This window comes from Carassius auratus, chromosome 46, assembly GCF_003368295.1.
Source record: "Carassius auratus strain Wakin chromosome 46, ASM336829v1, whole genome shotgun sequence".
NCBI lineage: Eukaryota > Metazoa > Chordata > Actinopteri > Cypriniformes > Cyprinidae > Carassius > Carassius auratus.
This window is the reverse complement of record NC_039288.1, coordinates 10,495,699-10,521,674: the sequence shown is the minus strand read 5'-3', so window position 1 is coordinate 10,521,674 and position 25,976 is coordinate 10,495,699. Positions and strand designations below refer to the sequence as shown.

General features: G+C 37.1%; 1 protein-coding gene across 2 annotated transcripts; it reads left to right on the top strand.

Annotated features, from left to right (window-relative positions):
- Window positions 1-948: 948 nt before the first annotated feature.
- Window positions 949-25,565, top strand: LOC113064138 (cytospin-A-like). 2 transcript variants are annotated; one of them, XM_026234728.1, is made up of 16 exons: window positions 949-1,106; window positions 6,360-6,540; window positions 6,677-6,815; window positions 6,965-8,613; window positions 9,889-10,096; window positions 10,477-10,550; window positions 10,672-10,847; window positions 10,974-11,137; window positions 11,373-11,500; window positions 14,161-14,239; window positions 14,532-14,621; window positions 16,199-16,364; window positions 17,384-17,486; window positions 21,642-21,758; window positions 21,972-22,031; window positions 23,323-25,565. In XM_026234728.1, exons 2-16 carry the CDS (start codon window positions 6,397-6,399, stop codon window positions 23,410-23,412), a joined length of 3,387 nt encoding a protein of 1,128 aa, XP_026090513.1. In that variant the 5' UTR covers window positions 949-1,106; window positions 6,360-6,396; the 3' UTR covers window positions 23,413-25,565. The 2 variants fall into 2 exon arrangements, with proteins under 2 accessions (XP_026090513.1, XP_026090514.1); XM_026234729.1 differs by lacking the exons at window positions 21,642-21,758; window positions 21,972-22,031; window positions 23,323-25,565 and adding an exon at window positions 19,383-19,907.
- Window positions 25,566-25,976: the final 411 nt, after the last annotated feature.

Genomic DNA, 25,976 nt, shown 5'->3' with positions numbered 1-25,976 from the left:
GGTCACACAGGCATGTTGTAGACACAACAAAATATGTAGCTAAAACATCTCAAATCATTTATTCTTTCATTTACCCGAATGCTTACTGTATTTATAATACATTTATAGAGATTTGACACTGGTTTTGCATCTGATTGTGTTGACACATATAGTGTTTTGGCAGATATGTTTTGAGGAAAATTATGCATGCATCAATGCTTATAAATATTTAGCCTTGCTAATTCTCAAATAAACGATATCAATTTAAGAGTTACACTGATTACATTTTATTGTTACTTTCAATATTTTTTAGTAGACTATGTTTTACATGCATAGTTAGTCTCTGAAAAGAAGGCACATATGTCAAGCAAATAGCTACTTTCAAAAGACGTGCTTTTGAAAGATAGTTTTGAGCTAATTCACATATCTTTTTATTCAAAGATTGTTTTTCTTCTTCTTCTAACTATTCTTTTTTTTAATTATAAACTGATACAGGACTGATAGAGCTTGTCTGAATGTGTAGTTTGTTGTTTCTAAATTACTACCACACATTTGGGAAGAGTCTTTATGAAATATATTATCCGCCTTTTAATTAACTGTAACCAAGCTTTTCATTTAAAATGACAGAGTAGACAAACTTCTTGAAGACTGCTATACTAGTCATTTGATCTGGGTAATCTAAATTTGGGAATGTCCTGCAACCTTTGTTTTAGTGGGCCAGATTTTTGTAACTATTAAGCTACTTCTACATACAGTAGACAAAAAAGCAATAATTTTTTTTAAGTTTAAAGTTTCTTTAAACAAAGGTCTTTCCTCTCGTTCCGCAACCTTTCAATTTTGTATTTATCAATACCAGTGTATTCAATACAAATATTTTGCCGTTTTTGTCCAAGACTTTTATTTTGAAAAATATTGCAATTTACTGAAATAAGGCGTGACCGCGTATTGTTTCCCGCTTTACATCGCGTTGGTAGGAGGAGTGGGAATCACAAGCAACGCTCCGCTGCCGGAGAGTTGGAAAGCAGAGATTTTTCAACAATAAAGCGTTTATTTGTCTTTTCTTTTTAAGATGACGTTAGTCAGAGTTCATTCGGGTACATCCTAGGAAGTTCTCCGAGGAGAGAAAGGTAAAGTGTCATTTAAGTTTTCATCCTATCATCGATCGATGTAGTTTCTTCTTCTGAATTGAGTCCCAGTTCGACTGTGGTCAGTTCTGTAAATAACAATCCAGGCCCACCGGGAGCTTTTAAACCTTTTTTTTCTAAATTAAAAATCATATATACTAGTATTATAACAGTTTATAGTGTCGCCAATCTTCGTTTGATGTCAAAACAAACTGCAACTATATAACTGAAAAGTTAATGTCTCGATTGAAATAATGTTGCGTTTGCCATCATGAGTCAGAATAACTTTTATGTGTTATGTAAATTATTACGACGTTAAGATACATATAAAAAATTCCAAGAATACAGTTCACTTTGGTTTTCCATAGTAGCTATTTTAAAAAATATATATCCACTGTCCATCTTCAGAATGTCATTAATGGCAAGAGAATTTACTTTTTGGTCGGAATGGGCTCTGCTGAATCTATGGCGTCTAACGTTATATCTTTTTCTCATGACGGCATCTGATGAGTTGGTTTGAACTGATTCTAGCAGGCAGCAGCACATTCCAGTCAACCCAGCACCTCCAGACAGACATCCAAAGCATTTTGGGGAGTGCTTCAGGCTAGAGTATGTGGGTAATGGCAAACCCTCTTAGCTGGTCATTAAATATTGATTGCAGTAGGAATCATTTTAAATATAGTAGCTGGAAATTTTATTGTAATAGTTACATATGGCGTAGCTTCTTTTATTGAGCATTTCTGCCAAAAAATACTTTGTTGATGAATTGGACTGCTTGGATTAGTGTATGAAATTTTCTTCAGTTTAGGGGAACAGCGACTGAGGAGTATTTTTCTTGGTCTGTAAAAGGTTCATCTGTCATTTTTATTGCTTTCAGTTTCAGAACTTCAGTACAGCAGGGAATGGTTAGTCATGCATTTTAAGTGCTGAGATTCAGCGTGTCAAGTTTAACTTTCAAAATGCTGTCTCTCAATATTTCAGCCGCACAAATAGTTTTTGGTTGCAAAATCACTTGTCTTTATTATTCTATAATTTATAATTATAACATCCCTCCAACCTCCTAGCTCCATTCTAGGATGTAAAGCCTCCTTTCACAATCTAGTCAATTCCCAATGGATAAAATCAGGTAACGCCCTGTTTTTTTTCTTCTCATTGAATTTCCTGTGGGTTGTGAAACCTGTTTAATGTTTAATTGACTTCAAAATGTCATTTATAAAGTCATAGAATAGGTTATAATGGCTCATTTAATATAAAATGCTGTAATGTTTTGCTGATATTTGCGCTGTTTTTGTCCTATGAGAACTTCATTAGAAATTAGTATTGTTTCTTTAGCAGATTTGGGTGGAAATGACTGCCTGTGTGCCTAGTGGGACATTCTGTGGACACTGACCCAGTTGTATCCCTCTTGTGCAGACTACACTACATTAAATGATGCTCTTATTAGTAGCGTCATGGTTCTTATGTCTCAGAATAGGGTTGTCAAAAGTACTGACTTCGGTAACAGACAATGTTGAAATGTAAAAAAAGTGACAATACCAGCAGAATTTCCTGCTTGAGCAGATTCTTATACACCTCTGATTGGCCATTGTGTGGACGCAGCTAACAGATATGTCTATGATTGTCTATAATGATCATCTCTTCACTGAGCGCTTAAACCGACACACAAGGGAACATTTAAAACCTGTGTCTATCAGTGGATCCCTAGACTATCCCACTTTCAAATGCTCCCATGTGTATTTAGTGGTTTTCAGTTCTGGTTCTGGGGACCCACTCCACATTTTGTGTCTCCCTTTTCTGACACACTCAGCTGAGTTCATAGAGCTCTCACCTAACGAGTTGTTGAGTCCACAGGATCAACAGCTGCCAACGTTTTTATCATTCATCAGCTTAAAAACTTTCTGAAAGTGATTCCAATGATATTGTTCCTCTGTGTTCTTAACGTTATAGTTGTAGTTTTGGCTTCCTTATTCTCATAGGTTTAGAGTGATACTGAAAACATTTAAGTTATAGTTATTAGGGGTGGGTTTGACGATTTTCACAATTCAATTTGATTATTCTTCACAGGCTTTCAATTCAATATCAATTATTTTGGATATATATCAGGTAGGACATTTGAAACACTGATAGACATGAGACAGGATACCAATTTTGGTAAGCTGTGCTCTCTCTTTTTATATATAATATAATATATAACACACCTTCCGATGTTCATTCATGTTTATTTCATGCTGTAACTGCTATTAGAGCAGAGATGATCAGTTCACAGCGATTTGTCACTCCACATCAAACAGCGCCTATATGGCATTTAATATTTGAGTATTGTAATGAAATTGACAGAATTTGAAATAATCCTGAGACTTTGTTTCATATAAAAATTAACAAATAACAAAGCTTACTGCAATTTATTGGATACGAGTCGTGCTACAATGTTCCGTTCATTATCTGACAGGCTGAACTAATCTTTTCTTAGGAATTATGAGTCAATATAGTTTAGTTTCATTGCACAGTTTCATAAAAATGAGAATCGATTAAAATCAATATATTTTTTAACCAGCCTTAATAGTTGTCATTATAAGTATTGTTCTTGGTGTGAATGGGCCTTAAGAAAGTTTTTGAATGTTTACATTTTCAGAATTTCGAAACATTTAGAAATTTAGTTTTAATTTGTTCTTTCTGCCTATATCTGATTTTGTTCGGACATCTGTGTTGAAGATCTGAACAGGTGCTCTAATTCTTCTTTATGTACCTGGAATGAAAACCTTTTTTTTTTTTTTTTTTTTTTTTTTTTTCACTTTGGAGTCGTAGAGTGTGTTTGATACATGTCAGGATGTTGTAACCGGAAATATTCAATATTGTTTCATTTTAAAGACTTGATTCAGAGATTGCACTCTAAGCTTGGATTCCAATGGCAGTCATTGAGTTTGTCCTGTTAACTAATATGAATTTGCTTGCGTGGTCCCTCATGTTTGAGGCTGTGTGTTTTTAGGAGCGTGTTGATGGATATGTCTGTGTTGAAGTGTTGTGGCGCTGAGGTTCAGCACGCTCCGATTTGTGCGAATGTCCAGTAGCTGTTTGCATATCGAGCACTGAAATCAAGAACATTTTGGGTTTGATAAAAAGAAAGTTGCCTGCAATGACCTCTAAAGTGGGAAGTTAACCTGGGCAGTTAACTCCGCTCCGCTTATGAATTTTACCGAAGAGTATCTTTCTTTTCCCTCAGGGTTTGTCCACATACATTTATGATTTTTACAGTTAGCGAGAGGCACTTGAAGAAAATGACCATAATGTTCAATTTCATTGCTAATGCTTGTTAAAGGAATAGTGCATCCAAAAACTGTCATAATTTGTTAACCCTCATGTCATTCCAAATTCATGTGACTTTCTTTTCTAAGTGGAACATAACAGAAGAAATTTAAAATAATTCTGGTAACCAAACCGTTTCGGTACCCTTCAACTTTCATTGTATGGCCAAAAAACAACAATTAGACAATTTTCAAAATGTTGTATTCAATGTTCCACAGAAGAAAGAAAGACGTACAGATTTCGAATAACATGAGTTTGTATAAATAATGACAATGTTTCTTTTTAGGTGAATAATTCCTTTAAGAAGCGCTCATACAGGAATTTCTGTTATGAAAGCTACAATAGAATCATTTTCGGGACTTATTTTAATTCTTAATATAATTTATTTCAGTTTATTTGCTGCACATAATTCATTAAATTTAAATATGGCTACATTTTCATATCTTCAGGTTTGGTTTAATGTGCCTATCTTCTTTCGGTAAGACGGTAAGTTTTGGTTTAGTTGGGTGTGGTACTTTTTGTTTTGACTACTGTTCAAACATCTCAACTAAAAAGGGTTGTGGGGAAAAATAGGGGTGTTTAGGCTGCTGTCTATCTCATCTGTTTGCCATCAAAGCATCCACATCGCCGCAGTTTCAGTTTGCAAAGAGAGGCCACATAGGGCTGCACAATTAATTGATTTTCTAAACTAACGATTAATTGCCGTTTTTTTTGTGGCATCCTTAATTGTAATCACGAAGTCCACTTAAGTTATTCTGTGTGCTTCAGATGCGTTTTTTTCTTTCTTTCTACATGTTATCTTAAGAGTTTTTCACATTATTAAATTTTAGTTTTAGTATCACATTATAATACATAATTTATATATAATTTAAAGTAGAAACCAATCTGAGACTAAAGGTTTTTCAGTTAGTGTTTTCAGCTGGTTTATTTTCATATCAAAATATGGCGTGTAGTTGTATTAAACAATGGTATAAACATCATTCAATGTAAACTGTGATAATCTTAATTAATAGTTACGATTACGGTTTCAAGGGAATAATCGACAATGATGATTTTTGACATGATCATGCAGCCCTAAGAAAGATAAGGTTCACTAGCTACATGAGCATTGCAGTGAATTGTCTGGTTCTTTATACATCAACATGTGAGTGCACTTATACTTGCACAGATCTATCTTCTAGACTTCTTTTGTTCTTACATTCTGATTTTTGTAGCTACATAACCCTTACAGATGGGCTAGCCTATAGCATTTAAAAAAAAAAAAAAAGTTTTACATATAAAATATATAGACATAAGATTTAAATGAATTTAAGACTCTTTTTACAAAATAATAATATATATATATATATATATATATATATATATATATTTTTTTTTTAACTATATCTGATTACATTTTACCTCATTTGACCTCAAAATTGGAGTGAAGTTCACACGAATTTGTACTACATATAGCTGCTGTGTTTTTTCTATCTTCAAGCCTAGCCCTGCTGCTCTGGACTTTCAAAGCCTTTTAAGGCTAGATGCAGTTGGTCAGTTCCTCCAATGGGCCTGGCCTCCTCCCATGATGATGTGATAAGGATGGCAGTTCCATCCTCTTCTGACCCTGTTCCAATCACACAGTCTTGCATTTGCACGCATTCAAAGACTGGCCAATAACTGTCTGAGTTTACAGTGTGTGTGAAGCTGCATAAATAGAGTCCTCAGGGACCATGATGTTACATTCCAACTGTTTCCAAGAATAAAAACATTGATTCGTAAACTTTGTGTTCCCCGAGTGAAGTTACCTGTGCTGGGGTTAGTTAATGAGATATTTCAATGAAAGGCTCTACAGGATTGAAAGGTTTGAAGAAAAACAATATGTGTTAGAGATGAGATGCCTTTGGATACATTTATGTGAAATAATCCGTAAAATGTATCCAAATTTCTCATTGGTCATTTTCCTTCATTTAGATTATGCTGTAAATGTATCAAGAACCTGGAGCCAAGCATGAAAAAGGCGACCAAGCCCACGGCCGCCTCCTCCAGAACCTCAGGAGGCTCTAAAGCCCCAGGCAGACCAGAGGGAAGCAGCATTATGGGCACAGGTGGCAAGATGACTAACAAAACTCAGAGTTCAGCTCCACTGCCTAAGGTAACTGTTCAGTATGGAGGAAGTTAAAACATTTGTATTTAAACCTTATAAAAATGTTGAACCAAGTGCTAGAAGAATGTTGCATTGTGATTTGTCTGCAGCAGATCATTAACTTAATGTTTTGCATGCTAACCAGGCAAAGAGTAATGATGATCTCCCAGCGGTGAGCAGTGGAGCTGTATCTGTTAGCAACAGTAACACTTCTGCTAGAAACAAGAGAGGGAGCTCCTCTCAGAACACCAACAGCACTGACACCAAGTCGAAGACCAGTTCAGGTAGTGCAAAGCATTGCCCTAGTTCTAAAGAAGTGTTTTGTTTGTGTTGCACAAATACTTTGATACCCAAAACACAGCTAATGCAATATCCATAAAAGTTTGGTGGTTATGGAAGTATTTCTACTTCTAACCATTTGTTTCTCCTGTAGGTCTTTCAGGAAAGCGTGCCATGTCATCCACAGTCAAGGATCCAGGCACGACCCGAGAGAACTTGCGAGAACGTACCAGAGCTAGTGTTGCCAAAAAGGCTGTTGCACCCACAGATGCCATGCTTCCAAAAAGATCACGATGTGGTACCCTAGCAGAGACAGATTCTCGGACAAGCAAATCTCGCTCAGACAACCAGATAAGCCATAAAGCAGTGCTGGAGTGTCAAGTGAAGGACCTGCTTGGCTTAGCCAAGACCAAAGACCTGGAGATCCTCCATCTCCGCTCTGAACTTAAAGGTATGAAGGCTCAGCTTGGTCTGGAAGAACTTGAGGCCCCTAATCCAGAACAAGTATCTCAAGACAACAAGCAGCCTCAGGAGAAAGAGGTTTCTTCTGTGATCAGTGCCACAGATGTAGAGTCCACTCTCCTCCTCCTTCAAGACCAGAACCAGGGCATCCTTGATGAGCTAAATATGCTGAAGAGTGAAAACCGGATGCTGAAGGATCGTCTAAATGCTCTCGGCTTTTCTCTGGAGCATCGTCTAGACAGCCCTGTCAAAGGTCTGTGCTGCCTGTCCCTCAGTCCTGAGCCTGTAGCTGCTGGCTACAGTGGAGGTCACTGTGAACACAGGGGTGGTGGTATGTGTCCATCTTCTGCAGAAGGCTCTGCCCAAGGCTCTATAGAGGACCTGCTGTCAGAAACAAGACGTTTAGGCCCTCCTGATGCATTGGACAGTGAGTGCAGTGAGGCCTACCAGCCGATCACCTCCAGCGATGATGCTCTGGATGTGCCTTCAGGTTGTGGATCGTCTTCTGAATCAGAAGGAGGGCCACCGAGCCGGGAACGTTCCCGCAGGGGCAGCAGTGGGAACACTAGTGAAGTTTCCATGGCCTGCCTGACTGAGCGCATCCATCAAATGGAGGAGAACCAGCACAGCACGGCAGAAGAACTCCAGGCCACTCTGCAGGAGCTTGCTGACCTGCAGCAGATCATACAAGAGCTGACCACAGAGAATGAACGCCTGGGTGAGGAGCGTGCCATTCTGGTTGACTCCCTCTGTCAACAAGGGGAGCGTCTGGAACTATACGGAAGACAGCTGGATTACTTCCGTGGCCTGCTGGATGAGCATCGAGTGGCCTACGCCAAGGATGAAGATGCCAAAAGCGTCCGATATGTGGAGCTGGAAAGGCGCTACGCTGAGCTGAACGATGGCTCACATTTTGAGCGGGAGCAGCTGCTGGGTGTTCAGCAACAACTAAGCAGTGCTCTCAAGATGGCAGAACAGGAGAATGCAGAAGCCCAAGGCCTGATGGGAGCATTGAAGGAGCGTGTCCATGTGGCGGAGAGAGCTGTGGAAATGGAGCGGAGGGAGCAGGCAGTTGCCAATGCGGAGCTGGAAGCGCTGAGGGTAGTGTCCGAAGGGGGGCAGGTGGAGCTGAATCGCTGCAGGATCCAACTTGAGCAAGAGCGGCAGAGAGTTGCCCAGCTCCTCTCCATTCACAACGCAGGGGATAAAACAGACATACGCTACCTGCTGGACAGCGAGAGATTAGACAAAGAGCGTGCAGAGGCCAAAGCAGCTCAGTTACAAGAGGAATTGGGGTACACACGCAGTGAAGCTGCCCAGCTCCAGGACGCAATTTGCAAGGTGAAAATGATACACTTGGATAACTCATACCTTTGATTATTTTAAGTTGTCTTAAGCTGCGTCTGAGACGCATACTGTCTGAATAGGTACTACATATTACCTACTGGGGCACGAGGACTGGAATTGAGAACCGCTGCCTTAAAGGGTTACTCCACCCCAAAATGAAAATTTTGTCATAATCACTTACCCCCATGTCGTTTCAAACCTGTACAAGCTTTATTCATCTTCGTAACACATTTTAAGGTATTTTGGATGAAAACCGGGAGGCTTGTGACTGTCCCATTGACTGCCAGGTACATTTTTCTGTCAAAGTCCAAAAAATTATGAACGACATTATCAGAATAGTACATCTGCCATCAGTGATTCAATCTGAATTTTATGAAGCGCTTAGAATATTTTTTGTATGCAAAGAAAAAAAAAATAACGACTTTATTCAACATATCGTCTTCTCTGCCTCTCCACATCACCTTAGCGCCATTTTGGAGAACATCCGCTGAAAGGTAAACTACGTACAGTATTCCATGTCCGCCGCGACACAAGGATACGTTTTTTATGTGTATTTACACTTTGATTTGAATGAAAACAGCGCATCCGTGCAGCGTGGCTGACACAGAAGAGCGGACACCGATTGCAATCGGCGGATGTTCTCCAAAATGGCGCTATGGTAATGTGGAGTGACACGGAGACAAATTGTTGAATAAGGGGCCGTTCACATATAGCGTCTTTTGCGCATGCAAGTTCGTTATTTCCAATGTAGCCGCGTGGCATGTGCGCTCATAATGGAAGCGACGCGGTCGCGACGAGCACGCGGTGTGGACGTGCCTGTTTTTTCCAGGCGCTTCGGCAAAGACGCTTTGGAAAGAAGGAAAAAGCGGCGCGCCTAGCGTTTTCCACGCGTTTTTAGGCGCGATATGTGAACGGCCCCTAAAGCTGTTATTTTTGTTTTCTTCGCATACAAAAAGTATTCTCCTTGATTCATAACATTACAGTTGAACCACTGATGGCAGACGAACTACGCTGACGATGTTTTTCATACCTATCTGGACCTTGACAGAGCAATTTACTTGACAGTCACAAGCCTCCCGGTTTTCATCCAAAATATCTTAAATTGTGTTCCGACGACAAATTAAGGTTTTTTGGTTTTGGAATATTTTCATTTTGGGGTGGAGTATCCCTTTAAAGCACAGTTATTGATCCTCCAGCTAGTAGTAGCAGTGTACTGTATATTTTCCAACATGTATCCCTGCTAATGTGAAATGTCTGTGTTTGCTGAAGCTTGAGGGTGAGTTCCGAGCATTTCGTGATGATGTCCAGGCACAGTTAGTGGAGCAGAAGCAGCTCCTGGAGCAGCAGTGCTCTGAGCTAGAGGAGAAGGACACCGAGATCGCTGACATGAAGGAGACCATCTTTGAGCTAGAGGATGAAGTCGAGCAGCATCGTGCTGTCAAGCTCCATGACAACCTCATAATTTCTGACCTGGAGAGTAAGTCATATGACAAGATGGTCATTAAAAAGTATTTATAATTAATCCACACACACTTTTCTGGTGTTGACCAAATATGTTTTGTTTTCATTATCTTGTGGTTATTCAGGCTTCTGTCCACATAGAGGCAGCAATGAGCTATCGGAGTAGACTATACAGATATTGTCATGACCTGATTTTCTTTAGTTTTCAGTTTCAGTTTCAACATACTTTATGATAATTGTCCATGCAATATTACCTTAACATCAATACAAATAAATTAGTCTATTTTTTTTAAAAAAAAGAAAGAAAATATAAATAAATTAACTTGCAGGAACAAATGAATGATATTTAGCTTTCATTATATATCTGTATTTATTTCTGTCCTTTTTCCATCTCAGATTCTATCAAAAAATTACATGATCAGAAATATGACATGGAGAAAGAGATTAAAGTTCTTCACAGAAAATTGCGGGTAAATTTTCGCTTTTTATTTGCTTCCTTTGTACTGTGTATATCACAGTGTTCCATTTGTTATAGAATTTATTCATTCGTTAATTTTCCAAAAGAACTGAATTGACACCTGTCACTCACAGGAGGAATCAGCCGAGTGGCGTCAGTTCCAAGTTGATCTGCAAACAGCGGTCGTAATCGCCAACGAAATCAAGACAGAAGCTCAGGAGGAGATCGGAGACCTGCGTCGCCGCTTACATGAAGCTCAGGATAAAAATGAGAAGATGAACAAAGAGCTGGATGAACTAAAGAGCAAGAAGTAAGAAAAGGTGTCATGAAAATGTACAATGCAGTGTGTTGTGACAACAGGGATGTAGACAGGTTGTGTGATTTATTTTTGTGCAAATATTTGCGTATGATTAGTGCATCAGTGTGTGTCTTACAGCCAGGAAGAGGAGCGTGGCCGAGTGTATAATTATATGAATGCCGTGGAAAGAGACTTGGCCGCACTGAGGCAGGGGATGGGCCTGAGCAGACGGTCCTCCACTTCCTCTGAACCTTCACCCACAGTCAAAACACTCATCAAGAGCTTCGACAGCGCCTCACAAGGTTCATAAATTCATGCAGATTTATGATGATGCCTCACGTTTAGGGTGTTGTGGCCTAGTGTTTATGGATCTACATGTGTTGCCTTAAGGTTGTAGGTTGTTAAAATATTACAAGTGGTTAAATATATGATGAGATTCATTAAATGACAAATTAGCCATTTGATAGGTTGGCATACAAATATATAAAAACCTCTTCCATTTCTTTTTATAAATCACATCTGTTTCTCTATGTACAGGTCCTGTTCCAGCTAGTCCTGCCGCTGCTGCTGATGTTGTTGCTGCTGCTGCTGCCGCTATTTCCAGAACGCCTCTCAGTCCCAGTCCCGTCAAAACCCCTCCAGCCGCTGCTGTCTCTCCTATGCAGGTATGAACCATTAGAATTAATGAAAGGATGGAAATAGTCATATGATAAATGCACAATATAGTTTTGGCCTATTCTATCCCCAACTGTTTAATATCTGTTAATAATGATTATGTATTAATAATTTTTCTTGAACTTTTTAAGTATTTTTATTTTATAAAATAAGAGTATTCATGACAAATAAATTTGAAGTTTGAAGTCATTGCAAAAACAAAATAGTAAAAACTAAATACTAGGGCTGTCAAAATGAATGCCTTAACGCAAGTTAATTTTAACGGCACTGATTTTATTACATATTTTAATCGATTGACAGCCCTACAAAATACTTAAAATAGTTACACTTCTGTTCAAAAGTTTGGGTCAGTAAGATATTCCAATCATTTTTGAAAAGAGGTCTCTCAGCAAAACACTTATTGTGAAACATTGTTACGATTTGAAATAACCATTTTAAATTTGAATATATTTTAAAATGTAATTAATGTATTAGGTCATTCATTATTTTCAGCATCATTACTCCAGTCTTCAGTGTCACATGATCAGTCAGAAATCATTCTAATATGCTGATTTGCTGTCAAACTAACATTTCTTATTATTATCAATGTTGTAAACCGCTGTGCTGCTTAATTTTTGTCGAAACTGTGATATGTTTTTTTTTAGGATGCTTTGAAGAATAGAATGTTAAAATGTTTTTTTTGAAATATATGTTTATTATTTGAAATGTCTTTAATGACACACTTGATCATTTTAATGCATCCTTGCTGAATAGAAGTATTAATTTCTTTAACAAATAAATTAATAAATCTTAATGACCCCAAACCTTTGAATGGAAGTCTATTTGTCTTATATATATACTGCTCAAAAAATAATGGGAACACTTATCAACACAATGTAACCCACAAGTGTTCCCTTTTATTTATTTTTTTGGGCAGTATATTTAAAGCCATTGAAAAAAAAACCTAATCTTAAAAGTAAACTGAATTTGCAGTGGGATAGATGGGTCTCTCTGATCACTCTAGCAGATGTCTGCATTCTTCTCTATGGGGATTTTTCTGACCTAACACCCCTGTCTGTCAGACGAGATCTCCAGACCTGCTGTGCTTTCCTTCTTGCTCTCACACTCGTCCTCCACGGATGTCCTTTGCTTCGTTGTTCTTTTTCCTCAAAATGTGCCAAAACAGGATGTTTTGTAAGGAAAGAAAAAAATTAGGCAGTTTGACGTACTTTGAGTACAAAACACATGCAAGGCACCGAAATCTTGTAGTGTATTTCTGGTGAATTTAAGTTTATTATCGGTGCTTGTTCAGAACATTGTGTGCTATGGACATGAAATCATGCTAATTGTTGAGAAGGAGGTTTACATTTGAATATCCAATTTGAAATAAAACATGGAAAAATCCCATTGACTGGCACTGAAGGATGGGATCTAAATCAGAGGACCAGGAAATCATAGATTCTTGTTGTGGACTTTTAACTTGGGCCAGTAAAATAATGCCTTGCAATCAACCTAGCATCATGGCGACAGTGAAATATTGTTATATTGGTAGAAATATTGTTTTAACATCACTCCCAAAGTATCACAGCAAGATATTACATGCATTGATATTGTCAGATGTGTTTCATAAAGCCCTGTTTTTTAGTAGAAAGTCAATATGTACTTGCTTAAGCATGTATTTGTGAAATTGTGTTATTGGGGCACAAGAAAAAGCCTTCAATTTTTCTAGAAATGGTAATAACTGACCATTTTTCTTGGCCTGGACAGTACTGTTTATCTGGTTAGGCAATGAAAAACAACAGTGATTTAAAAACATCAGCAATTCACAACTAACTGTGTTAACCACCTGAGCTCTAACATAACTTCATTGAATTTATTAAAGCTGCGCTGTGAGCTAGGGTTGAGTTATATATTGTATATTATGATGTATTCTAAATGATTTTGCTGGGAATATACAATGACGCAACATCACATTTTAATGCATAAAGACTGTAATAAGGCTAGTCTCAAGAGTCCTTGTCGGGTATTTTTTCAGGTTTTATTATTAAATTACAATATGTTCCATGAATTTACATGTCTCGAACTTTGTATTGTTAAATTGGTCCATATTATCAATTATTATTTTGAACTAAAACTATATCATTTATGGTTTTATTAATTGAAAGAAAGCGGAAATAAAGCAAAATATAAATATTAAGTGAAAACCTATATTTGATAACATAAGTTTAATAAAGCTTAATAAAATATATAAAAACCATTATGCATTTTAAAATGTATATAAAAATCATTAAATGATGAAATTATTGAAAAATATAATTACAAAAATAAAAATGAAAATTTAAACATTAAAGGCGATGCAAATATTAATAAATACTATAATAGCACTTTAAAAAAAATGTAAACCACTAAATTATTTATTATAAATTATTTATTTTTTGTTATAATTTTTTGAAAAACCTCCCTATATTTTTATTGTTATTTTAAATCTGCTTGGCAAAAATTGTTTTGTGGAAATTAGGGTTCCTTCAAAATCACCCTGGTCAGCCACTTCAGAGCAAATAATAAAGAAAAAAATATATAAATGTAACCAATATTTATTATTTATTGTGGCTATATTGCCCAGCCCTGTTTTGCCTTTATGCATGTTTTTTTTTCTTTCTGTATTTTACAGAGGCACACCATAAGCTCAGTCAAACCTCTGTCGTCAGCGCTGGACAAGAGGCCGAGCTACACAGACCTGAGCATACCAGGTGCGCTGACGTTAGTCACAATTGAAATCTAGCTCCTTGATCTTTTGGTCTTCCCTCACACTGGTTTGATCTAGTTATCCAGAGGCGAACTCAGAGTTAAAGGTCATGTGTAATCGTGCTGTAGCGTTTCCCTCAGGCTTAACATTTGCAGTTAATGACCACTGAGATTGTGTGCCAGGCCTTGAGAAGGAAGCAGGATATTTATTTTAGAAGAGCAAAAGCTTAGTCATGCCACATAAAGCCTGTTGTTCTTTGTCATGATTTATATGTGTGTTTTTATATAATTCAATAGCAGACCACCTCCTCCGGACCTCACCTGTAACACGCCCCAGCTGCAGCCTCCAGAGGGGGACCAACATAGATTCAACTAAGTCCATATCAGGTATGTATGTACTCGACTGTACAGTTATTCAACTTGCCCATTGTGTGTTGTGACATTAAACGAACAATTCACCCAAAAATGAAAATTTGCGTTAAAAAATTAACCTTATTTTCCGCACTATAAGGCGCTCCGGATTATAAGGCGCACCTTCAGTGAATGACCTATTTTAGAACTGTTTTCATATATAGGGCGCACCGGATTATAAGGCGCATGGAATAGAAGATACTGCAGTCAAACGTTTGACTGGGTTTGCGTTATGCATCCACTAGATAGAGCTGTGCTAAAGGAAATGTCAACATTTTGACAGAGCGCCTTGATCCATATATAAAAGCTCCGGGTTATAAGGCGCACTGTCGTTTTTTTGAGAAAATTAAAGGCTTTTAAGTGCACCTTATAGTGCAGAAAATACGGTAGTATTACATCACTTGCTCACCAGTGGATCCTCTGCAGTGAATGGGTGCTGTCAGAATGAGAGTCCAAACTGCTGATAAAAACATTACAATAATATACGAATAATCCCCACAACTCGATCAGTTCATCATGATCATGTCTTTCGGAGCGAAAAGCTGCAAACAAGAAACAAGTTCATCAAGGTGCTTTAACTTTTAATTGTCAGTTTTTGGCAAATTTACCAGTTCATAAATCATCATAATGCTTCCTTTAGCGAAAAGGTCCATCTCTAGTTGTGCACAGCACAATCCATCAACATATTTGTTTAGAACTGTTTTGGACCGTTTTTGCTTGTAAACAGCTTGATCTGTGCATATTTCTTTCCTGATTCAGGCCCCCATATACATTAGTGCTTTTCGTTTGAAAACGCATAACTTTTGCAGCAGTTACGCCTATCATTTACACTACTCTGGTGTTTTCCACGTTCGAAAACGGAGGCTTTTGAAAACGCTGCTGGCCCCTTTTTAGTTTGAACACTCCGGGGCTGCGTTTTAATGTAAAGGGACCAAAACAGTGATTTTGCGAAAACGATGACGTGGCTGCCAACGTGATCTCTGCGCATCCTTGACGATTGTGTAAACGTATCTTTTGTCAAGTATGTCACCGTATTTGTTTTGGCATGGCTCCTAATCAACGTTTTCGGGTGTCATGGCCACCTTGTAATGATTAGTTACTTTGAGTAACAATTCCACCTCATCATCTGTCCACACAAAATACATTCTTGCTTTTCCTCTCCACCAAGCTCATTGTTAAACATGCCAGTGACTAGCAACCGACTTTTTTACGTGCATGCCCAGTGTGCATGAATGGTCACTTGACATGCATTTTCAGTTATGTAGTGTAGACTGAGATCATTTCTGAAACGGCAGTGTAAACGCAGTTCGTTTTGACTCTATAACGCCGTTTTAAAATGAAAATGCACTAGTGTAAACGTGACCTTGTGGATTATAGTGATGTTTAATGCAATATTCTCCAAATCTGTTGAAGAAGCGAACTCATTTACATCTTGGATGGCCTGTGGGTCGATACATTTTCAACAAATTTTCCTTTTTGGGTGAACTATTCCTTTAACGGCACACTGATTTTGTAATCCTTATCTAACTGTCCATGCATCTTCTACTTGTCAGTTTCTCGCAGAAGCAGCGAAGAGTTAAAGAGAGATTTGTCGGTAACCGATGCATCCACGGCATCTTCAGTCCGCGCGCTGGGCTCGTCTTCTCCCCAGCTGTCATTATCGTCCAACTGCTCCTCCCCGACTGCCTCTGTCACGCCCACCACACGAGGACGTTTACGGTAAGCGGCGGACCTTTCTTGTTTTTCTATTTGCCTCCATCTCTTTTATGTTAATCTCTGCTCTGGCTCTTCTTTTGTTGACTTTCTAGAAGACTCTTTCTTGCTGTCAGGTGGGCCAGATGTCTCTGTTTCACACTCTTCTCTGTCTCTGTCTGCTCGCTGCGGTGTTGACAGTTCAGTGTTTTGATAATGGATGTCACTCATTTGCCTGTCCTGAAACCTGACCGTAGGTCCACTGTGGCATTTGAATAGACCATTGTAGGAAGACAAATCATTCTGTACTTTCCTTTATTATCAAAGCATTTCCTTCTGGTTGTAGTATTAACTTCCTTGCTGGAAAAATCCAGCTAGAACCAAGTTCTGGTAGAAGCTAGTTTTACTCAAGTGCTGGCTGATTGAAAGTCGATTTTTTGTTTTGTTTTGTTTATTGTTATTTATGTAATATAATATAATATAATAAAAAAAAAAGAAATAAATTATAAACAACATATAATTATTATCATTATTATTATTATAAAAAAATACTGAGAAAATCACCTTTAAAGTTGATCAAATTAAGTTATTAGCAATGCATATTACTAATCAAAAATGTAGTATTAATATTTTAATATTTACGGTAGGAAATGTACAAAATATCTTGATGGAACATGATCTTTACTTAATATCCTAATGATTTTTGTCATAAAAGAAAAATTCATAATTTTGACCCATAAAATTTTTTTTTTTTAGCTATTTCTAAAAATATACCCCAGCGAAATTACTGCAATTTTTAAAATAATGATACTCTTCAGTGCAGTTGGTTGACATTTCTGTGTAGGGAAGATGGTCTGTTTTTACAATACAGAATCAATCTATAAATTGTTATAGTGGCAGTGTCGGAAAGATCTTAAAGTTGGTGCATCCATCAGGTCAGTGCATCTCGATAGAATTTCCGCTCAAAAATGAAGGATGGTTTTTGCTATTAAAGTTGAATCCAATACAAAGGAACTGTGTTGTTAAAGTGATTGATGTCTCTTTAGAGAGGAACGGAAGGACCCTCTGTCTGCGTTAGCCAGGGAATATGCAGGATCCAAGAGGAATGCTCTGCTCAGGTGGTGCCAGAAGAAGACTGAGGGTTATCAGGTACAGGTTTTATATATATATGCATGTGTGTGTGTGTGTCTATATATATATATATATATATATATATATATTTTCATGCACAATATATATTGATTGCCACATTGGTATCAGCCAAACCCTTTTTTTTATTCGTTTAAATGGTTATTATAAAATAAACATCTGCATTTATAATAATGTCCATCATATTGATTAGTGGCCATAACATGAATTTATATATTGACCCCGATTAATAATATATATTGGCCTGAGGTATTAAAAGAAATTAAAACTTTAAAAAAAAATTTTAAATACAACTCGCATGCACACACAAGTAATAATTTTATTCATCAAACAATCATGAGAAATAGAAACTGTTTCTGTTTGCAACATTGATAATTATCAGAAATGTTTTTTTTTTAGCAGAAAATAGTTCGAGAATGATTTCTAAAGGATCATGTGATACTGAACACTGGAGTAATGTTGCTGAAAATTCAGCTTTGCCATCACAGGAATAAATTTAAATGCATAGATGTAAATACAATTATATTAAAATATTACAAATGAAAACAATATTTCATAATATTAATGTCTTTACAGTATATTTACAGCCTTTGCTGATCATAAGACTGACAGGTTTTCAATGTGGTTTCAACTTTGTTTGTTTTTCTTACTTTGTTAGAAGCTTAATTCATTATTTGAGAATAGCTTACAATTTGTAAATTCACTTGGGAAATTTCAGTTGTCAGCATTCAGGCATTCTTGTTTGAGTGTGTTTGCTTTTTAAATGGAACATGGCCATGCACAACGTACAGATTTACCTTCAATTGCAATGACTCTTCTGCCATCAAACATCTTAAATGTTTACCATTCAGAGAGGGTTTCGGACCATGATGTTACCATGGTTTCCCTCAAGTCAGGAAGTGTGCTACATTTCTCCTGCTTTGTGCCCCATGTCACAAACAGAAAACCTCTCAGCCAATCAGAGCATTGAACCCTCGTGGGCACAGATTTGTGATTTATAGCCGTGTTTTCCTTTTAATTCCACAGATTCTGAAATGTGCAGTTTTGAGTTTTTGTCAGTTTGATCACATCCAGGCAAATAATTTTTTTTTCCATCTTTCAGTTTTGGGAGTTCTTTTGTCTTTTTGACACCACTATCCCATAACCCAGCATTTTTCTGTCGCCTTCTTGCTCTCTTCATCTTTGTCTGTCTCTCAGTAAGTGTGCATGTGATTGATGGAAATGTCCACCAGTGGATAAAAGCCATTTTTCACTGAAACTCTAATGTGTTCATTACAAGCGGCCTGGCTTCACTTGGAGTGCACTTTTTGCAGCAAGCTGCCTCTGTTTCTCCATTTTCAATGTGATTATCCTAATGCTCTCTCCCCCGGGCCTTCCTGTTTTTTTGCACACAAGACCTCTTTTCATTAGCTGCTTGCTTTGAACACTGGCACACAAACGAGAGAGGACACAGGGAGGATGTCTGGATGTCGTCGTAACCCACTCTCTTCACACGGTTCTGTTGTGCTGACGTTCGTTTAGCTTGAAACAACATGGCTGAAGTTTGTACACTGAATTGTAAGGGAGGATCGGGTTGTGGATGTAACTTGCTAGTGAAGAATGAAATAACAGTTAATTCAATTTAAGGAATTTACAGTTGAATTGAAAACAAAATTGACCTTTTTAACTTCCTTACTACATGTTCCCGGTCCTACTGTATTTATTAAATCAGTTCCTCTCAAGTTCAAACAGGTGTTTAAGGAAATAACTAGAGGTGCAGATCATAGTATCCTAATACTTTTTTGAGGACACTTACTATGAAAAGCACTACCATAGTCAGTGGTCAGTGTGCTAGCACAGATCTCTTGACGAAAAACAGGGCATCATTATCAGTGATACCACTTTGGTTTTCTCCAGACCCGGGTCTGTTCCTGCCTCTCCATCTCCTGCTGTTGTGGCCCACTCTGATGAACTCATCACTTCCTTCCACTCCACTCTCCGTGGGTTGCCACAAAGCTCTGCCAATTTACTCCATCCCTTTGCACATTTACACCGGCCTGCCACATCTGATAAAGGCTGTTCCTCTTTTTGCTAGAGGATGCGGGTGATAGCGTAATCTGAAAGAGAGTGATTTTGTTTCTTTTGGAAACTCGAATGTAGATCAGAGGAATGGGTGAACAAATATCAGTTCCAGTAAATTGTCACAATACAGCCTACGTATTTCATTCTGGATTCCAGATTTAACAGACAAAGCAAATCTTGAGAACAAAAAACACATATAATAGAAAAAAAACCATTATGATGCTTTTTAATTACACTTGCTAGCTGCTTTATCATAATTGCACCAATATTACCTCTCAGAAATTTGGGAACGGTAAAGAAGTCTCTTATATTCATGAAGGCTGCATTTATTTGATCAAAAACACAGTGAAAACAGTAATACTGGGATATATTATTCTTATTGTTTTCTAATTGATTATATTTTAAAATGCAATTGATTTCTGCGATTTAAAAGCTGAATTTTCAGCTTCATTACTCCAGTCTTAAGTGTCACATGATCCTTCAGAAATCATTCTCCGTTATAAACATCTCTTATTATTATCACTGTAAAAAACGTCTTAGTAGGAAGCCGTTTGAGGAAGCCATGATACTTTTTTCCAGGATTCTTTAGCAGAAAGTTCAAAAGAACAGCATTTATTTGAAATATATATATTTTTTTAAACAATGTGAAGTCTTAATACCCTTGCTGAATAAACATATTAGGTTCTTTTAAAAAAGTCTTACCAGCCACAAAATTATGAATAGTAGTCTATGTACATATGCAACACGTGAGAACTGTAGATCTGAGGAGGGCATTAATGAATGCAGAGCCTCTTTCCTGGTCACAACAACACCATAAATGGCCCCAACGAGTCGGGTGGCTACTTCCGTGTATGGATTGAAGCATGTGTGAAGTATGTTGATACAGATAAGCAAGGCTGTTGAACAAACACTTCAGCGCAAGGTGAGACTGTCAGTGAGTGAATATGAAGAAGTAGGTGAACACTATTCTCAGAACAGCATTAAAGTTCAATCTGGTTCCATTTTGTGGCAGTGCGTGAGAAAATAGTTGGTGTGCACCAGTGTATCTAGAAAACATCTCATCCATCTAGGTCTAGGTGTTGTAAACATGTTATTTTTGAAACGATTGTTACTTACAAACCATTTCTGACCCAGAAATAGTGCATTTTATGTATGTAATTTTACATAGGATATGAGATTTATTTTCACATATTCAGGCCGTTTACGAACAGAATTTTGTTAAATTGTATTTTGTGTTCATGTTCAGTAAAATGACCTTATCTGTGGTTGAAAGCACTAAATAGGCAAAATATTTACTAAACAAACAATGTAATGTTTGAGTGTAATGTAACGCATGTAGAAAGATAAGGTTTTTTGTCAACATGCGCTGTAAGTAGGGTGACCATATGCGCCGTTCATACGGGACACGTTCCAGCAAGGATTTTAATAATGCCTAAAACATCCAGAAAAGTTTGACCAATAACACGCAGGTATTGTACATAATCGACCAATCGTGGGGCTGCGTGTGAGAAGGTGAGATCTAGAGGGAACGGTCAAAGCGATGCAAATATGCGCACGTGTTTGTTCGTTCAGTTTGCCTTGAATCGTCGCTGCGCACAAATCCCCAAAAAAAACAAAGTGCGCCACAATGCTTCAAGTAAAACGAACGAACAAACACATGAAAGCGATTCGAAAGCATAAGGAGCCCTCTCCTCTGCTCTTTATAGCTCTCATGAATGTTACACAACGATCAACCTGCACAGTGCAAATAGCCAAAACCCGGATGTTTTAGGCAATATTAAAATCCTGGCTGGGACTTGTCCCGTATGAACAGCGCATATGGTCACCCTAGCTGTAAGTGTCTCCAAATAAGATAGGCATGCTTAATTGTATGAAAAGCAATGTGTCCAACGTTTGTGTAAACATTGGGGAAAAAAAATACATTATTTCTGTCAAGATTTACAGCTGTGGCTCTTAACTACACCCATAATGTCACAGGGACACCGAAAGATTCACTGCTTCATCAGTCCCCTGAATCACCCACCCAATCCCATCAGTTCATCTACTGAAATTGTAATTATTGATCTTTTTACTCCCCTCTCCGCAAACACGCAGAACATTGACATCACCAACTTCAGCAGCAGCTGGAATGATGGGCTGGCTTTCTGTGCCATTCTTCACACCTATCTGCCGGCACATATCCCTTACCACGAGCTCAACAGCCAGGACAAGGTATGTACGCTAACACACATAAGACACAACAGGGTGAGTTCAGGTCAATTGGACAGCTTTTGAATTTGGCTGAACATTTCGGTCCAGTTTACCTGATTTCAACCTAAATGTTCCCTTCTTGAATATCAGTTAGCACAAAAAATATATATTTTAGAGAAGACTTGCATATAATTTCATATCTTGACATCCGTTCTTCTTGCTTGTGTTTTGCAGAGGCGGAATTTCACTTTGGCTTTCCAGGCAGCAGAAAGTGTGGGAATTAAATCCACACTGGTGGGTTTAATATAAACGTCAAAGCTAATTAATATATACATTATATTACAGTGCCTCAGAACCTAATTCAAAAATAATACTTTCATTCAAGCAAGGGTGGATTAAAATAATCAAAGGTGACAGTAAAGACATTTATAATATTACAAAAGGTGTCGATTTAAAATAAATGCAGTTCGGTAGAGCTTTTAGCTCATCAAAGAATCCTGGAAAGAATTGATCACAGTTCCACAAAAATATGAAGGAACACGACTGTTTTCAACATTGATAATAATAAGAAATGCTTTTTAGCAGTAAAACAGCATATTAAAATGATTTTTGAAGGATCATGTGACACTGAAGACTGAAGTGATGACTGCTGAAAATGTAGCTTTGCCACGACAGGAAGTTTTTTTTTTATCTATTCAAACAGAAAACCGATATATTTAAATTGTAATAATATTTACTGTTTTAATCAAATAAATGCAGCTTTGCTGAGCATATTTTTAAATGCACTTTAATGACTTTCCTTTTAGAGGAGGCCTTTTTTATCCAAGCCTTTTTATCTTTCTTAATGAAATTCTGTTGAAATATATACGATCTCAGAATGATGTACAATCTCTTTGAGATCTGTTGAATAAATCTTCGTTTGTTTTGAATTTCAGCATTAGAAGATCTCTCTGCCCTGTTAAGAAATACTATCTGAAGGTGTAAAACAATAATGCAACCAACAATGACTTCACTTCCCTCACATAACATCTCATATCGAGTAAAATTAAATATTCAACTGCGACTTCTTCAATGCTCCTTCTAATTTATGATCATTCAAGTGTTTTATTGTCATAGCCTGTTTGATTAAAGCTATGTTATTAAAATGAATGCTTTTTTTTTCACTTCCACCCTGTCATTTCATTACCATTCATTCTATATAAATATCATCTTGATAAAATCATAAAATCATAGATAAGCCTTTGTTGTTTTGGTCTTGTTGCAAAATCTTTATTGAGTTTTAACATGTCATGTGGTAAAAAGGGCAATACATACAAAGAGTGATCCAATTAAGTTTGTATTGTTTAAATAGACAGTGTAGTAATAGTAGTAATATCACATTATTTAGCCGTTTCAGTGGAGAGAGTATGTTCCCTGTCTTGAAAAGAGGCAGCAGGATTTAATTCATCACCTGGTATTAATTGAAAGCTTTCATAAAGTATGTTGTTTGCTCTTTGCTTAACAAGCTTTGGCTAGATAGTTGTGCCACACAGACATAATTTTTTCTGACCAGTTCCCCATCTGACTCAATCTCTCTGTCTGACAGGACATTGGTGAAATGGTGCACACAGAAAGACCCGACTGGCAGAGCGTCATGACCTACGTGACGGCCATCTATAAGTATTTTGAGACCTGATAATCTTCTTGAACGGCTGTATTGGCAGCTTCAGTCTTACCTCGGTTCCTTACTGTGGAATGCTACTCCCAAGATGCAACAAAATTTCCCAGAGGCCTTAGCTGCGAACAGGGGAAGCTTGATCGACTCTCAGCTTACTGTTTCTTCCAGTGTTTTCCCAAAATCCTATATGGCTGCAGAAACAGGCCAGATCCTAGTAAGCTTCTCTGAACAGCACTTTTGAAGAGAATTGGGAGGTCGGTGGGTTCATGAGCCAGCAACTTCCTTTAAGAACTTTGCTACACTATTTATAGAAACAATAAACAAACCATATTTTAAAGTGTATTGTGCCAACCGAGCAACAAAAGTGTGTATCTCAGAATACGATTGCCTTTGAAAGATGCCTTTTTTTTTTCTAGTTTTCTCAAAAGGATAGCCTCACTATGCCAGTATTGGTCTTAGATTAACATTATTTATTCCAAAGAGTGATACCACAAATGGTGGTTTTTGTTTTTCCTTAGCCTAAATAAGCTCAAATCTGTCTCGTTTGATTTATTTAGTATTTCTTCTAATAAAAAAGACATTAAAGGAATAGTAGTTAACCCAAAAATGAAAGTTTGCTGAAAATTTATTCACCCTCAGGCCATCCAATATGTAGATGAGTTGTTGTTCCTTTTCTTCATCACTTGCTCACCAATGGATCCTCTGCAGTGAATGGGTGCCATCAGAAAGGATGTGTTGCTTACAAAAAGGATTTGTTTCTTACAAACATGTTTTTTTTTTTTTTTTTCTCACCTCACACGGTGTTATCTGATGGACTGGAGTCATGTGGATTTAGTTGTGGATTATTGGGATGCTTTTATCAGCTGTTTGGCTCTCATTCCGGCGGCACCCGTTCACTGAAGAGGATCCATTGGTGAGCTGGTGATGTAATGCTACATTTTTCCAAATCTGTTCTGATGAAGAAACAAGCTTATCTACATCTTGAATATCTTGAAGGTAAATACATTTGCAGCAAATTTTTATTTTGGGGTGAACTGTTACTTTAACGTTCAACCTAGTTCTTTTGATATCAAAATGTTTTTAATTTAGTTTTTATACACTAAACGAAAGCTAATTTTGAATCTAATGTAATTTGTAATGAAGCTGTTTGGAAAGACATGTTTTTTTTTCCTCAATGCTCATTCCAGCTGATCTTCCGTCACTGAAAATGCTGCAAGAGTTTTTTTTTGTGTGTTTGTTTGAAATATCAGCACAGTCCTTTGTCAACGCACTACTAATCTGTATTTGACATATAAAGCGAGCTGAGTTCTAAAAGCTTGCTTATTCAGATTAAGTTTGTTATATGGGTGTACAAGCGCAAATAAAAAAAGGCTAAATGTGTATTCACTGGTATGAAATATGAAATAAGATGTCTACAATCCATCCGCACTGTCGGCTCATGGTTAAATCATGCACTGTACCTCTCCCATTATACATTGTATGTCAGTCAAAGATAAACCTCTGCATACAAACCAAAGCCTTACATGGAAAAGAAATAGCCAATAGCACAATTGATAAACATGCTCTGCTGACTTCAATGCACTGCTTTTTTTAAATACCGGTATGTTTGTTTTGTGGCTAATTTGCTAAATCGAGACCTTTTTAAAGGGATCATGTGGGTTGCAGCAAATTTATGCCGCTAATGACAGCAGTTCAAACTGAATTTTATGTCAAGGGCAAGTCATGTTTGTTGCAAAACTATTATTTATTTCATTTAAGTAACTGTCGTGTTTTAAATGATAGATTTTGTTTGAGAATCCTCTGTGGTGTATCGGTTTGTTTACATGTGGAAATGTCATTGACACTGACATTGAATTAATTACCTAGAAAAGGTCATTAGTGACCAGGACTATTTTTGTTTGGATCATCTTGTGAGATGTAGGTTGTGACCTAATATGGAGTTTGATGTGAAGATTTTGATTTGAACCAGATCACTTCATATCTTGCTGTGCTTTCCTTTAAAACTTCATTCGTGTTTGTACAAATCCTGGAACGTGTTTTTGACGCTACCAATACTTTGTTTCAAGAAAGATTCCTAAAGCACTGTATGTCATATCAAGGAGAGGATTTTGAAAAAATAAAGTAAGGTTTCCTGTTAGCAAAGTTTTGTGAGAGCGAAATTTGTGTGCACAAATACAGTCGTATTGTTTTAACCAGTGTTATTGTAAACTAAAATTATTGGCAATGTGTTTTGGGAACTAATAAAGATGAGTTTAAATGATTAAAACTGAAATATATATATATATATATATATTTAAAAGCTAAATATAAAACAAAAACTAATAACATTAAAATAAAACTGAAAATATTAAAATAAAAGCTAATTGAAATGATTAATAAATAACACAATAGTAAATAATACTAAATAATAACTGTTGTAACACCCTTCAATTTTATGTTTATTTAAACACTGATATATTGATCTCTTCTTGGTCTCTGGGGTCATTCCTGGCACCTGTAAACAATAACTTTTATGGAACATAAATTCAGCACATTTTTGTTCAGCTTGAGCAGGTTTGTCCTTCTAGATCCAAGATGTTAAA